Raw genomic sequence first — 16,305 nt, forward strand, 5'->3', positions numbered from 1 at the left:
ATGGGGGGTGAAGGAGGGTGAGATGGGGGGGTGAAGCAGGGAGAGATGGGGGGTGAAGCAGGGAGAGATGGGGGGATGAAGCAGGGAGAGATGGGGGATGAAGCAGGGAGAGATGGGGGGATGAAGCAGGGAGAGATGGGGGGATGAAGCAGGGAGAGATGGGGGGTGAAGCAGGGAGAGATGGGGGGTGAAGCAGGGAGAGATGGGGGGTGAAGCAGGGAGAGATGGAGGGTGAAGGAGGGAAAGATGGGGGGTGAAGCAATGAGAGATGGGGGTGAAGCAGGGAGAGATTGGGGTGAAGCAGGGAGAGATGGGGGGTGAAGGAGATGGGGGGGAGATGGAGGTGAAGGAGATCGGGGAGGCGGGGGTGAAGTTCGGGGGAGATGGAGGTGAAGGTGGGGGAGATGGGTGAAGGAGGGAGAGATGGGGGGTGAAGGAGGGGGAGATGGGGGGTGAAGGAGGGAGAGATGGGGGTGAAGGAGGGAGAGATGGGGGTGAAGGAGGGAGAGATGGGGGGTGAAGGAGGGAGAGATGGGGGGTGAAGGAGGGAGAGATGGGGGGTGAAGCAATGAGAGATGGGGGGTGAAGCAGGGAGAGATTGGGGGTGAAGCAGTGAGAGATGGGGGGTGAAGGAGATGGGGGGGAGATGGAGGTGAAGGAGATCGGGGAGGCGGGGGTGAAGATGGGGGGAGATGGAGGTGAAGGAGCGGGAGATGGGTGAAGGAGGGGGAGATGGGGGGGTGAAGGAGGGAGAGATGAGGGGTGAAGGAGGGAGAGATGAGGGGTGAAGGAGGGAGAGATGGGGGATGAAGGAGAGAGAGATGGGGGGTGAAGGACGGAGAGATGGGGGGTGAAGGAGGGAGAGATGGGGGGTGAAGGAGGGAGAGATGGGGGGTGAAGGAGGGAGAGATGGGGGGTGAAGCAATGAGAGTTGGGGGGTGAAGCAGGGAGAGATGGGGGTAAAGGAGATGGGGGGGAGATGGAGGTGAAGGAGATCGGGGGAGGCGGGGGTGAAGATCGGGGGAGATGGAGGTGAAGGAGGGGGAGATGGGGGGTGAAGGAGGGAGAGATGTGGGGTGAAGGAGGGAGAGATGAGGGGTGAAGGAGGGAGAGATGGGGGGTGAAGGGGGGAGAGATGGGGGTGAAGGAGGGGGAGATAGGGGTGAAGGAGGGTGAGATGGGGGGTGAAGGGGGGAGAGATGGGCTTGAAGGAGGGGGAGATGGGGGACGAAGGAGGGGGAGTTGGGGGGTGAAGGAGGGAGAGATGGCTGGTGAAGGAGGGAGAGATGGGGGGTGAAGGAGGGAGAGATGGGGGTGAAGGAGGGAGAGATGGGGTGATGAAGGAGTTTGGTGGGAGATGGGGGTGAAGGAGGTGGGGGGGAGATGGGGTGAAGGAGGAGCGATGGAGGTGAAGGGGGGGAGAAGGGGCTGAAGGAGGGGGAGATGGGTGAAGTGGGGGAGATGGGGTGAAAGGGATAGATGGGGGGGTGAAGGAGGGGAGATGGGTGTGAAGTGGGGCAGGTGGGTGAAGGAGGGGAAGATGTGGGGTGAAACAGGTAGATGGGAATGAAGGGGGGAGATCGAGGTGTGAAGGAGAGATGGGGGGATAAAGGTGGCAGAGATGGAGGGTGAAAGAGGGGAAATGGGGGTTGAAGGAGGGGATATGGGGTGAAGGAAGGGGAAATGGGGGTTGAAGGGGGGAGATGAAGGTGGAGTGGGGAAGATGGGGTGTAATATGCAGCATATTCAACCCCTCCACCCGCTCAATAACTGAAGCCTCCCATCGTTGACCCCCTGCCTCCCTGCTACTGCCCCCCTCCTGCCCTACCTGCCCTCCTACCTCAACAACTCCTGTTCTCTGCAAATTGCCATCTCAGGATCACACAAAGTATGAGGCATTAAAACGGGGTCACGCTGGGAGAAAGTTAGGGAAGCACTGGATTAAGTCAAACACTTTCGCCTTTTATTTTCGAAGTTTTATTCTGTGTGAGGGCCGTTCCTGCAAAATCAAAAGAGATCATTTAAAAAGGTTAAAATTACAACATATTCATGTTAGCCAGGACTTGCATTCATATACTACCTCACCACACCCAGCACAGTGACTGAATCATGCCCCTACAGATAATCTCTGGTCTGTAATAAGCTACTATGATTCACCATGCCCTGACAATGCTTTCTCTCTGCCAAAGGACTTCCTGCTATGCAAACACTCACATCAGCTCATTTGTTGTTGCCACAGTGACATATGGAAACCAGAAGCTGAAATTAATGTTTTTTAATTTTCTGAGCAGTGGGAAGAACTGAGAGCTACCTATGTGATTATCAATTTTGGCCTGCTGTTCCCAACATCTGACGGATGAGTTCTGAGTGCATGTGATTACTTTAAGTAGGTGTTAATGTGGGCTCTTATGGATGGTGACTGAATTAGCTGACTAATTTGAGCAGTTCTGAAGCATCAAGAGCGGTAGAATTGTATAGTTAAATACTGGTTCAGTTTCCTAGTACCTGGCTGTAGTAATAAAAAAGAAGAAAAAATAGGGAAAAAGCTTAATCAGTCGGAAATATGGCTGAATGTTAATTCACTCTATTACTGCCTGGATGTGTATGGCATAGGCCAGGGCTGCATTGAAGTTTGTAATAATTCACTGAAGCACAGTAACCGTTATTGTCAGCAGGTTATGTTTGGGATTGTGATTACATGTCCATTTGGAACAAAAGGTTGACGTAGCATTAAAAATAAATTGCGGATAACTTCGAACCTCGTTGCTCTGCTGTATAAATGGCGAAAAGCTGCACACGTCCCTGTAATGTTCAGTAACTGGGACTGTAATGAGGAAATGTCCATTTGCTGCAGGCAGGAGCAATACCAAAATATACACTCAATGTTGCTACTGCAGTGGGAGCCTTTTGGTGCCCAGGCTCTAGGCATACTGTTTAAAGAGATGTGGGCCTTCAACAGCTTGTTTGCAAAAATGAAATGGTGATGTTTGATGTGGTATTTAAAGTGCAGCTTGGCATCTGAGAATGGTAACTGCAGTTTGGGTTCCAGCCAGGCAGTAAGTACTCTGTTTACACTGTCTGGCTGGAACGCCAAATATCCTGCCCAAGAGAGAACTCTGTGCATGCTTGGTCGCGCACCACGCAAAGCAGGAAATACATAGGGCACTGAGGACAATCCCTAGGCAGGAGGAAGAGAGGCCAGGGGTGGGGAGGGGGGGCGGTGATATCCGCTGGAACCGTGAACATTTTGTAAACTATCTTTAACCCACACTTTGCAAGCGCTGTGACCAGCTAATTCTCCCGTGACGTTGATCATGGTAGGTCAGGTGAGGTCTGGTCAGGGTGTGACCGTGTGGTGTGCAATGTATTATCCTGCTGCCAAGGTAGAGCTTTCTTCTGTTCAATGGCCGCAAAGCTTCCCTGTTAAATAAACAGAGCAACAAGAACTTACTGTGGTCTGGTGCAGGAGTTCTGCAGGGTGGGCTCACTCAGAGTTTAATTCCCGTTCAGACTGCAAATCTGAAGCCATGTCTGGAATACTTTCCAGGCTAATCGTAATTGCTAAGGAAATGGAAGCTGTCAGTGGATAATTAGAATATCCTCCCTACAAGGCGACTTCTGAAGATATCACAAAGAGCATGTTGTAAATAAATACTTTATAATCAGAGAGACAGCCACAAACCTCATGGAGAAGTGTTGTGACCTTGTTAAGGAAGGGGAGGGATTAACTTTCATTCTGAATGGCCCATATTGTGCACATAATTGTCCTATATTTCTTACTAGTACTAAACGATGATTCATATTACACAACACTGGTTCATTCCGAAAGGCATCTCACTTCAAGTTTTATCATGTAAAGATTCTCACTATATTCATTCTAACAATGCCAGCTATATATCATTGAGTTATACTGAGGTAATAGTCTCCCTCTTCCTGCTCTCCATCGCAGAGCCAAGCAATGAGGATAGTGCGAACTATAGGGCAAGCCTTTGAGGTGTGCCACAAGCTGAGTCTCCTACACACTGAGCAAAATGCGGGTGGAGAGGAGGACCGAGGAAGTGAAGACAGTGCTGAAAACAGCAACGTCCCAGGTATGACATTTTAATTATGTTCAGCAACACATTTTGTAAGGGGGCAATGGTCTTTTTAATCTTACTGTCAGAGAAACAACTAACAGACCCCTGGGCTATAGGTAACCATAGTAACCCACATCTCAATTCAAGCGAGACTGGGTGTCCAAAGAAGAACATTAGCAAACATATGAGTTTTACTTCAAATGGAAAATATCAATTTTCTTATTTAAACATCCCACTGCTGAGCTGCTGCTGTTTTATTTTATTTCCTTGCATAACTTTAATGGTCCCACTGGTTTATCGGTCTCCAGGAGCAGATCTAAAGCCATTGTCTTCGACCCCAGTCACAAGCTTCATATCCTTAACCAGTGAATCCATCTCCTCACGGCCACTGTCCCCCAGCTGTTTCAGCCTCATCTCCCTGTTGGAGTTGAGCAGGACTATCTGACCTTGCGTCCCGTCCATCGCCAGGACTGCTAACTTCCAGCTCTGGATTGTTGTCCATTTACCTCAGGCCACCTGCTGCCCAAACATTTGTGACCTTCAGGCTTTACTCCTGTGTTCTGTTGACTGGCCTCCCATCCTCCATTCTTCATAAACACCAGCTGATCTAAAACTCATACCATGTGCCATTCCGTGTATTGTTCACACATCGGGCAGAATCCTGTGATGCCCTATGAACAGCTTTGCTGATGCTGAGGGAGCTGGCGTGGGGTGCATTAAAATTCCGTGAATGCCTTTTTCTCTGCCTACCTGCCCACCTCTGATCTGGCTGTGATTTAACTGGCGGTGGGTGAGGCCTCGGGCAACCTGCCCTCCCTGGTGCCAACTGAGGTCCACAAATGGCCAATTCATGGCCTCTTAAGGGCCACTTACCGCAAGGCCACAATTTTTCGGCAGCAGGAAGTGGTCAACGCCAGGTGGGAAGCCTAGGAGGTAAGCCTGCTTGGGCCTGGAGTGGGAAAGAGGGAGTGCTGCATCCTTCATGCACGTCTTTTCCAATTGTAGGCCCACCCTCCTGGGGTGCCCTCTCTCCACAGGCCAGTTTATACCGACCCTCCTCCCCCTCAACCTCTTCCCCACCCCTTCCCCACCCCAACCCACCATGTCCTCCTCCCCACCCCAACCCACCGTGTCCCCTACCCCACCCCAACCCACCGTGTCCCCTTCCCCACCCCAACCCACCATGTCCCCTTCCCCACCCCAGCCCGCCGTGTCCCCTTCCCCACCCCAACCCACCATGTCCTCCTCCCCACCCCAACCCACCGTGTCCCCTACCCCACCCCAACCCACCGTGTCCCCTTCCCCACCCCAACCCACCATGTCCCCTTCCCCACCCCAACCCACCGTGTCCCCTTCCCCACCCCAACCCACCGTGTCCCCTTCCCCACCCCAACCCACCGTGTCCCCTTCCCCACCCCAACCCACCATGTCCCCTTCCCCACCCCAACCCACCGTGTCCTCCTCCCCACCCCAACCCACCGTGTCCCCTTCCCCACCCCAACCCACCGTGTCCCCTTCCCCACCCCAACCCACCGTGTCCCCTTCCCCACCCCAGCCCACCATGTCCTCCTTTTCTGGCCCTGCCGAGAACCACCACCACCACCACCCCCCCTCCCTCCCCAGCCCCCTTCCCCACCCCCCCAAACTTTCCTGTCATCCAACTTCTGGATCTTCATCGTCACGGATTGGTTGCAGTTCCAGCTGTGGCCACTACTCCCAGTGGTGTTGCTGGGACCAGAGCGCTGCCAGCCAATCAGAGTTGAAGCAGGACTTCCTCCCCAGATATGAGGCAGAAGGCCTGTCTCAAACCAGTTAACACTCCACCGAGCTGCGGGTCAGCCTGCCAGAGTGGGTCGGGTTTCCCAGAGACTTTATCGGTGATGGGGAAGGAAACCCTGCCACCCATGAAATCCTGCCCATCATCCCCATCCTCCCTGAGTTGCATTGGTTCGGGACCCCATTGCCTCAGAGGTAAAATTTTCACCCTTGTGTTTAATCCATCTATTGTTTCACCTCCCTATCCCCTTGTGTCTGTAATCTGCACCATTCCTTTACTGGATCTGATATTCACCCTCTCTCTTCACTCTCGCTTTGCCTGTCATGTCTTCAGCTGCCTTGGACTCATGCTTTGTAAATCCTCCCTACATCTCCATCACCTCCTTTACCACCCGCTTTAAATCCCACCTTTTTTTTTTACCAAAGTTCATGGTTATTTCCTAACATCACCGTGGACTATTTCTCTTTGTTAAAGATGCTTTATAAATGCATGTTTCTCTTGTTTATAGATGTTTCTTGCATTGAAAACTGCCCAACGAGTGTTAGTTTAGGCTTGTAGAGTTAATGAACTGCGAGCTCCTATTGTAGATTGGATGTATTTAATTCGGCATCAGGATACTGTTGTCCTTACAATACCTTTGGAGTTTTTAACCTAGCTTCTGGGTTGAAAAATTCTTGTCTGACTGTGTTACCTGCCAGCATTTAAATCAAAATCAAATTTAACACCAGGAGCAGATTAATAATTCTCATCTCCGTTTCCTGGCCTCAGTCAGCCCGATTGAGAGCAGTGCTAGAGTGTTGGATGGTGCATTCCTTGCCTCCCTTCACATACTGGCTTTCCCTATGCCTGGGAAATGTGGCTGACCAGCATAAAATTTAAACTAGAACTAAAAATGTGAAGCATGTAGTCGCTTCAAAAAGTTTAAATGGCTGACGTGCCACCTGGGATAGATTGTTAACCCGCACCCCCCACAACCCGTCTCTGATCAAACATAATCTCAAATTATAAACATTTTAAAATCCTACCCAACCTAAACCCATCTAATTTTAGCGTCTGAGTTTTCCCTCAGCATTTCTCACCTCTGTATATGTTCAAATAGGCTGAGTAATATTCCTTACACTGAATGATTTAGGCAGTGTCAACAGTTCATAGTGTCCTAAGGCTTGGGATTCAAGTTAAAAATGTGACCAAGAACTGGAGAGCTAAATAGACTGGCTGAGCATATTCTACACCATTGTCAGGCTATAGGGAGGAAACCCAGGAGCAGGTGACCAGAGAGAGTCACTTCTATTAAAAGTTGCTGCTCATTCATTAAGTAAAGGAATCTGTGGCCAGCTTTTCCAAAACATAGGTTTATTCACATAACTCAGAGAGCACAGACTCCTTTTTCCATCCTCCACATAGGTGTGAAACCGGTTCTTATATATACACTTAAGAGTAATGCCCTAATCTTTCCCCCAGTTAGTAACAACTGCTCTCACTTACAGTTAAGTGCCTGCTCTGGTTATAACAGGATTTCAACATTAACAACTTCATCGTGTCTTTCGGGTCATTTCATCACAGCTTCCTCGTTCCCATTGATGGTGATAGGTAGGGGGGGTGCTGCAGGGGTGGAGCGGGGAGGCAATGGGGGGGGGGAACAGGGGAGCAGTGCAGGGGCGATCTTCACACATACAGATGAAGTCACTGGGTCCAATTGTGATATTTGGTCAACTAACAGGCAGCCAGGAAGTAACCACTATCTGGCCACCCTGACCATCAGCAAAGTAATTTGCAAGCAGGGCACTTGCGGGGGATGGATGTCGAGATTCTTTTTGTGGAGCGCAAAGGAACACTCAAAGATCATAACAAATAGGAGCAGGACTAGGGCAATCAACCCATCGAGCCTGCTCTGCCATTCAATAAGATCATCGCTGAGCTGATTATGGCCTTAACTCCATTTTCCTGACTGCTCCCTTAATTCCCGACTCCCTAGTAGATCAAAAATCTAACTCAGCCTTGAATATATTCAATGATCTAGCCTCCACTGCTCCCTAAGGTAGAGAATTACAAAGACTAATGACCCTCCGAGAGAAGAAATTCCTCCTCATCTCCGTCATAAATGGGAGACTCCTAATTTTAAAATGGTGTCCCCTAGTTATAGATTCCCCCTCGAGGGGAAACATTCCCTCAGGATCTACCTTGTTAAGCTCCTTCAGAATCCTGCATGTTTCAATAAGATCACTTCTCACTCTTCTAAACCCCAGTGAGTATAGGCCCAACCTGCTCAACCTTTCTTCATAAGCCAATCCCTTCATCCCAGGAACAAACCTAGTAAACCTTCTCTGATCTTCCTCCTATCCAAGTATATCCCTCCTTAAATAAGGAGACCAAAACTATTTGCTTCTGTGGTTTCACCAACACCTTGTACAGTTGTAGCAAGTCTTCCCTATTTGTATACTCCCTCCTTGTAATAAAACAGGCTGGTACTGCAGGTGCCCAGCAGAAGACCCCTTTCGAATGTTGCCTGCCCCATAATGGATTAATGGGTAGCTATGGTTACCGTTGCAATTTGGAGGCCTATACTGCTTCATTCACAGCAGGCAATACAAGTGAAAACCATTTTCGCTGCTTTGGTATTGTCTAACAATGTGTGCACCATTTTAAACGAAGGGATGCTAGGCTGCCTATATTGTAGGAGCTGTATTCTTCACATCATTTGAATCCTGCACACATCGCAAAGCCTGCCAATCAGCCCCACAGGTTTTGGGAGTGGGGGAACCAGGGAGGGTCAGGAGTGGCATTAGTCTGTTAGACCTAGGGAACAAGAGAAACAGCAAAAGTCCTGAGGTTTTATGGAGACTGCACATGCCCGTATCTAATGTCCTGACATTGTTATGTATGTAAAAAACAAAAAGATAAAAACAAAAAACTGCGGATGCTGGAAATCCAAAACAAAAACAGAATTACCTGGAAAAACTCAGCAGGTCTGGCAGCATCGGCGGAGAAGAAAAGAGTTGATGTTTCGAGTCCTCATGACCCTTCAACAGAACTGGATGAATCCAAGGGAGAGGGGTGAAATATAAGCTGGTTTAAGGTGGCTGGGTTGGGGGGGTGTCGGGGGCGGGGGGGGTTGGCGGCTGGTGTCGGGGGGTGGTGGTTGTAGGGACAAGCAAGTGTGATAGGAGCAGATAATCAAAAGGTGTCACAGACAAAAGAACACAGAGGTGTTGAAGTTGGTGATATTATCTAAACGAATGTGCTAATTAAGAATGGATGGTAGAGCACTCAAGGTATAGCTCCAGTTGGGGTGGGGGCATAAAAGATTTAAAAATAATGGAAATAGATGGGAAAAGAAAAACCTATATAAATGATTGGAAAAAACAAAAGGAAGGGGGAAGAAACAGAAAGGGGGTGGGGATAGAGGAGGGAGTTCAAGATCTAAAGTTGTTGAATTCAATATTCAGTCCGGAAGGCTGTAAAGTGCCTAATCGGAAGATGAGGTGCTGTTGCTCCAGTTTGCGTTGGGCTTCACTGGAACAATGCAGCAAGCCATGTGGGTAAGAGAGCAGGGTGGAGTGTTAAAATGGCAAGCGACAGGGAGGTTTGGGTCATTCTTGCGGACAGACCGCAGGTGTTCTGCAAAGCGGTCGCCCAGTTTACATTTGGTCTCTCCAATGTAGAGGAGACCGCATTGGGAGCAACAAATGCAGTAGACTAAGTTGGGGGAAATGCAAGTGAAATGCTGCTTCACTTGAAAGGAGTGTTTGAGCCCTTGGACGGTGAGGAGAGAGGAAGTGAAGGGGCAGGTGTTGCATCTTTTGCGTGGGCATGGGGAGGTGCCATAGGTGGGGGTTGAGGAGTAGGGAGTAGGGGGTGATGGAGGAGCGGACCAGGGTGTCCCGGAGGGAACGATCCCTATGGAATGCCGCCGGGGGTGGGGGGGGGTGTTGCTGGTGAAGGGAAGATGTGTTTGGTGGTGGCATCATGCTGGAGTTGGCGGAAATGGCGGAGGATGATCCTTTGAATGCGGAGTCTGGTGGGGTGATAAGTGAGAACAAGGGGGACCCTATCATGTTTCTGGGAGGGAGGAGAAGGCGTGAGGGCGGATGCGCGGGAGATGGGCCGGACACGGTTGAGGGCCCTCTCAACCACCGTGCATGGAAAACCTCGGTTAAGGAAGAAGGAGGACATGTCAGAGGAACTGTTTTTGAAGGTAGCATCATCGGAACAGATGGGACGAAGGCGAAGGAACTGAGAGAATGGGATGGAGTCCTTACAGGAAGCGGGGTGTGAGGAGCTGTAGTCGAGGTAGCTGTGGGAGTCGGTAGGTTTGTAATGGATATTGGTGGACAGTCTATCACCAGAGATTGAGACACAGAGGTCAAGGAAGGGAAGGGAAGTGTCAGAGATGGACCACGTGAAAATGATGAAGGGGTGGAGATTGGAAGCAAAATTAATAAATTTTTCCAAGTCCCGATGAGAGCATGAAGCAGCACCGAAGTAATCATTGATGTACCGGAGGTAAGAGCGGGCCGTCCGAGGTTGGGCGACCATCAGGTTGGAAGCTGTGGGAGGGAGATCTCCAGTGGAGATGAGGTCAGTGACAGCCCTGGAAACAATGGCTTGATGATTTCCTCTTGATTTCCTCTTGAAGAAATGCCTACCTTGAAGAAGTTCTGTTCCTCTCTGCGACAAAATTTCCGTATCTCTCTTTTGCCTTGTCCACCTTCATTGCTTTCCATTTCCCTCCTGGTGTTTGACAAGGTGTTTACGAAAACCCGCTTTCACAGCCATATCTCCTTTCTCAGTGACTGTCTCCGTCTCCGACTTACCCCACGTGGATTTCAACTGAAATTCCACCCCTCATGTTTTGAACCCACCCAGGATTACAGGTATCTCCGGGACATAAAACGTTTCTCGGACTGCTGTTCCTATCGCATCCTGAAATCCACACTCAGTGCCATGCGCCGCCATATGAACACACTCGACCTCTCCCTTCAGCAGCACCGTCGTACCCTTTTTCAAAGCTGCGCGTGCCCCCAGTTTCATTTTATCCTTCGGCTCATCCGACGCCTCAACAAGAAACTTTTTCTCTTTCTCTCAAGTGCTAAGGAACGCAAGCTCCAACAACTCATCGACACCAATACCCATCTAGGACCCTCCACCCCTGCCTGTCCCTCCGTCCCCACCCCATCTTCCAATCCCAGCCCCAGCCGTGTATTCACTATACCCCCTGACCTTCCCCTCTCCGATGCTGAACGTTCAGTGCTCAGCAAAGGACTTAGTTTCATACCCTTATGCCCTCACCTCAATGAATTTCGGGCTTAGCATGATGCTGAACTCTTCTTCCGCCGTCTTCGTCTCCGGGCTCACTTCTTTGGGCAGGAGTCCTCTCCCCATTTAACGGATCCTTTTACCCACCTCCAATATTCTCCCTCCACCTGGACCCCTCCCTCTGGATTCTTACCTTCTCTTGATCTTTTCATTGAGAACTGTCGGCACGACATCAGTCGTCTCAATTTCTGTGCTCCTCTCACCCATTCTAATCTCTCTAAACTTACTGCACTCCACTCCCTCAGGTCCAACCCCAACATTGTCATCAAACCCGCTATTGTTGTCTGGCGCACTGACCTCTACCTCGCGGAGGCTGAGCGTCAACTCGCAGACACTTCCTCCTACCTCTCACTGGCCCATGACCGCACCACTGAACATCAAGCCACTGTTTCCAGGACTGTCACTGACCTCATCTCCTCTGGAGTTCTTCCTCCCTCAGCTTCCAACCTGATAGTCGCCCAAATTTGGACGGCCCGCTTCTACCTCCTACCCAAAATCCACAAACAAAACTGTCCCGGTAGACCGATCATGTCAGCTTGCTCCTGCCCCAAGGAACTCATTTCTCGTTATCTTGACTCCCTTCTCTCTCCCCTTGTCCAGTCCCTTCCCACCAACGTCCGTGATTCCTCTGACACCTTACGTCACATCAACAATTTCCAGTTCCCTGGCCTCAACTGCTTCCTCTTCACCATGGACATCCAATCCCTCTACACCTCCACCCCCACCAGGATGGTCTGAGGGCCCTTAGCTTCTTCCTTGAACAGAGGCCCAAACAAGCCCCATCCACCACTACTCTCCTCCGTCTGGCTGAACTTGTTCTCACGCTGAACAATTTCTCCTTCAACTCCTCTCACTTCCTCCAAATAAAAGGTGTGGCTATGGGTACCCGCATGGGCCCCAGCTATGCCTGTCTCTTTATGGGGTATGTGGAACATTCCTTGTTCCAGTCCTACTCCGGCCCCCTCCCAAAACTGTTTCTCCGGTACATCGATGATTACTTCGGTGCTGCTTCATGCTCTCGTCGGGACTTGGAAAAATTTATTAATTTTGCTTCCAATCTCCACCCCTCCATCATTTTCACATGGTCCATCTCTGACACTTCCCTTCCCTTCCTTGACCTCTCTGTCTCAATCTCTAGTGATAGACTGTCCACCAATATCCATTACAAGCCTACCGACTCCCACAGCTACCTCGACTACAGCTCCTCACACTCCGCTTCCTGTAAGGACTCCATCCCATTCTCTCAGTTCCTTCGCCTCCGTCGCATCTGTTCTGATGATGCTACCTTCAAAAACAGTTCCTCTGACATGTCCTCCTTCTTCCTTCACCGAGGTTTTCCACCCACGGTCGTTGAGAGGGCCCTCAACCATGCCTGGCCCATCGCCCGCGCATCTGCCCTCATGCCTTCTCCTCCCTCCCAGAAACATGATAGGCTCCCCCTTGTCCTCACTTACCACCCCACCAGCCTCCGCATTCAAAGGATCATCCTCCGCCATTTCCACCAACTCCAGCATGATGCCACCACCAAACACATCTTCCCTTCACCCCCCCCGACGGCATTCCGTAGGGATCGTTCCCTCTGTGACACCCTGGTCCACTCCTCTGTCACCCTTACTCCTCAACCCCCACCTATGGCACCACCCCATGCCCACGCAAAAGATGCAACACCTGCCCCTTCACTTCCTCTCTCCTCACTGTCCAAGTGCCCAAACACTCCTTTCAAGTGAAGCAGCATTTCACTTGCATTTCCCCTAACTTATTCTACTGCATTCGTTGCTCCCAATGTGGTCTCCCCTACATTGGAGAGACCAAACGCAAACTGGGCGACCGCTTTGCAGAACACCTGCGGTCTGTCCGCAAGAATGACCCAAACCTCCCTGTCGCTTGCCATTTTAACACTCCACCCTGCTCTCTTGTCCACATGTCTGTCCTTGGTTTGCTGCATTGTTCCAGTGAAACCCAACGCAAACTGGAGGAACAGCACTTCATCTTCCGACTATGCACTTCACAGCCTTCCGGACTGAATATTGAATTCAACGACTTTGGATCTTGAACTCCCTCCTCCATCCCCACCCCCTTTCCGTTTCTTCCCCCTTCCTTTTGTTTTTTCCAATAATTTATATAGATTTTTCTTTTCCTATCTATTTCCATTATTTTTAAATCTTTTATGCCCCCCCCACCCCCACTAGAGCTGTACCTTGAGTGCCCTACCATCCATTCTTAATTAGCACATTCGTTTAGATAATATCACCAAATTCAACACCTCTGTGTTCTTTTGTCTGTGACATCTTTTGATGAACAGCTCCTTTCCTAACAACCCCCCCTCCACTCCCCCCTCCCCCACCTTAAACCAGCTTATATTTCACCCCTCTCCTTGGATTCATCCAGTTCTGTCGAAGGGTCATGAGGACTCGAAACGTCAACTCTTCTTCTCCGCCGATACTGCCAGATCTGCTGAGTTTTTCCAGGTAATTCTGTTTTTGCTTATTGTTATATATGTGCTCGGCTTCTGTGAAAAGCATGCACAATGCAGCCAAGCTTTACTAGATGGTGGGTAAGAAGAAACATCTTGTTCACAAGGGTGGAAAATATATTTGTGGTGGGAGTTAATCCCCATGTACATGCACATTGCAGGATTGTACTTTCACCTTTTAACACAACAATTCAAACTGGCCTCTGGAAATCAAAAGACATTTCTACATATAGCCCTAAGGTACTATTCTAAAAAAGGACATTGTCTGTTTAAATATCCATTTACACAATGCACACTTAAACAGTTGATTACTGCCCTAATTGTTACCTCTTCAGATGCTTATCTGTTTGTTCATCTGAACAGGACAGACTTATTCACTAACTGCTGGACACCAGCCATTGTAAATATCCTATTTCAGTTGCTATAAACTGAATTGTTACAGTTAATATAATTAATCTGAATAAAGTTATCCTACACCGCAGACTATTTGCATTCTTAAAACACTGGCACCATTTTCATATCGTACAAATCAGGCATGGGGGGCTCCCTGATGACATCAGAAGTGAGTCAGCTCAATGGATTCTTGTGTTGATCACCATTATCATTGGACAGCTCAGCTAGGACTATTCACACTATCCAGGAGGGCAGGGAATCCACCAGGGTGGCACTAATCAACAAAGGACAGGGCTCAAAGTAACGGGCAGGGGTGGCAAAGAAAGTGGACCAAGCAGCTTAGTTCATCAATGGAGCAATTTAAAGTGCACGCACAGCAGCAAGGAGTTACTCATGAAGCCGTGTGGCTCAAAACTCTTCAATGATTCAAGGGGGTATGAGTGCCAAGCATGTTTTCAGTTTCTGCTCGCTCACGGCTACTGATCTCTTTAAATAGAGCTCAGAATGGCCTCCATGTACTGTACTGTACGTGATTGTAGGAAGTTTGAGGAAGTAGTGCTGATTGATGTGAAGATCACTTGACCCCCCGCCCCTACCAATTTCAATAATTTGATTAGGCCCCCCGCCACCCCCCCCCCCCCCCTCCCCCCCCCCCCCTGCTGTTTCTGGCAGGACCATTGGCCACCTAAATCAAGGTCATCTGAAAATTAGAATGGGCCGGCCTTCTGCAGAAAGTTGCCTTTTTTGTTTTGGTTCAGTTTCTATTCCACTGCCTGTTTGCAGCTAGCAAGAGGACATTGACTTCACTTGCGTAAGTGGTGGAAATAAAATCTGACCTACACCAGAAGGCAAGAGGCTGCCTGTGGGAATCTTAAGGCTCCTACTCCTGTCTGCAATATTGGGTAGGAATGAGGCTCCCTAAAAAGGGCCTTAAATCCCTCATTTACATCTGAGATACATCTGTTTCAGGTGTCTGTGAGCAAATCCTGAAATAATCGCCTGACCGATATTGGGTCGAAGGTCTTTCAGGCCTCCACTGGGAGTGAGACTTAATTCCTCAGCATTGACCCTTGGTGCACCCATTATTCACCGATAGAATGGACACCATGAGGTCCAGTTTCTACCCTATATTTCTACTTTAGTCAGGTCATTGCTTGTCTTGGAACACATTAATTTGGCTCTTTTTAAATTAATGCCATTCTTGCTAGGTGTATGCTTAATTCTGTATCACCCTACGTCTCACATTGATTAATTATTTGTGTTGCTTTCTGGTCTGTCGCAGCTCAACTGCTTACTGACGCAGAGAAGGAGGCTTCGGAAGAGACTGATATAGACGCCATCGATCCACCTCTACACGATGGTGCAGTGGGTGATTTCAGCCGAGGTGTGACTGACTTAGATGCGGTACGCAAAGAACAGGATCTTCACAAAGTCAAAAAGGTGATTTTAAAGCTCTCCTGTCAGCCACTCAGCTTTAGCCATGTGAGGGGTGACTCTATTGATGCCTGGGCCCATAGAAACCACGTTACTCTTGGGAGAGCAGTCCTGATGCTAATCCTTCTATAATGCATTTTGCTGCTATTTTGAAACAGCCTGCTTTCTGCTTCATTTCTACAGAACGACAAGCACATCTAATCCAGTTAGTTTGCAACATTTACAGAGCGGCGAATGCTTAGTTACAAAGTAGAAACACTTGGGAGATCAGCAAAGGCAACAGTAAACTCACAGGCAGGCAGGCTTTTCATGAACTCTTCTTATGTGACGATAACTTTAATTGGCGTGTGTGTAGAGCAAGGATATGTAGTGCTGCTATAGTGGAAAAGACAGCTCACCGTCAAGCCTGGAATTGGAAAATCTAGACTGGACCACCTAGGCCTGACAAACTGCCCTCATGATAACCAATTAAAATGAACAGAAGCTGGTGCAGATAGGTAACACCAGTTGCATCCCCATCACAGCATTTGCTAAGTCATCTTACACTTCAGTCATAATTCCCTTATAATTGGAGGAAACTTGAATGGGAATTCTAATAGAGGTGAAAATTCTCATTTTGAAGGGACTTGAATAGTATTCCACATTCATCTGCACCTGCCCTGCTGCTCAATTATCATAGGATCCAGAAGGAGGCCATTTGACCTAATGTTCCTCTGCCGGCTCTTTCAAAGAGTTACCCAGTTAGCCCCATTCACCTATTCTTTCTCTGTAGTCCTGCAAATATTTCCATTCCAAGTACTTCTGTCATGGCCAGAAAGGGTTTCAGATTGTGTTTC

The 16,305-nt window shown here is 49.2% G+C and overlaps 1 protein-coding gene across 4 annotated transcripts in view; it reads left to right on the forward strand.

Moving 5' to 3' along the window:
- nos1apa (nitric oxide synthase 1 (neuronal) adaptor protein a) overlaps positions 1-16,305 on the forward strand; it is a 441,188-nt gene that overhangs the window by 309,564 nt on the left and 115,319 nt on the right. For all 4 annotated transcript variants that reach the window (XM_041208009.1, XM_041208010.1, XM_041208011.1 and 1 more), the window contains 2 exons: positions 3,950-4,091; positions 15,318-15,475. In XM_041208009.1, the coding sequence (XP_041063943.1) occupies positions 3,950-4,091; positions 15,318-15,475 (300 nt within the window). The remainder of the gene's footprint in view (positions 1-3,949; positions 4,092-15,317; positions 15,476-16,305) is intronic.

This window comes from Carcharodon carcharias, chromosome 16, assembly GCF_017639515.1.
Source record: "Carcharodon carcharias isolate sCarCar2 chromosome 16, sCarCar2.pri, whole genome shotgun sequence".
Lineage (NCBI taxonomy): Eukaryota > Metazoa > Chordata > Chondrichthyes > Lamniformes > Lamnidae > Carcharodon > Carcharodon carcharias.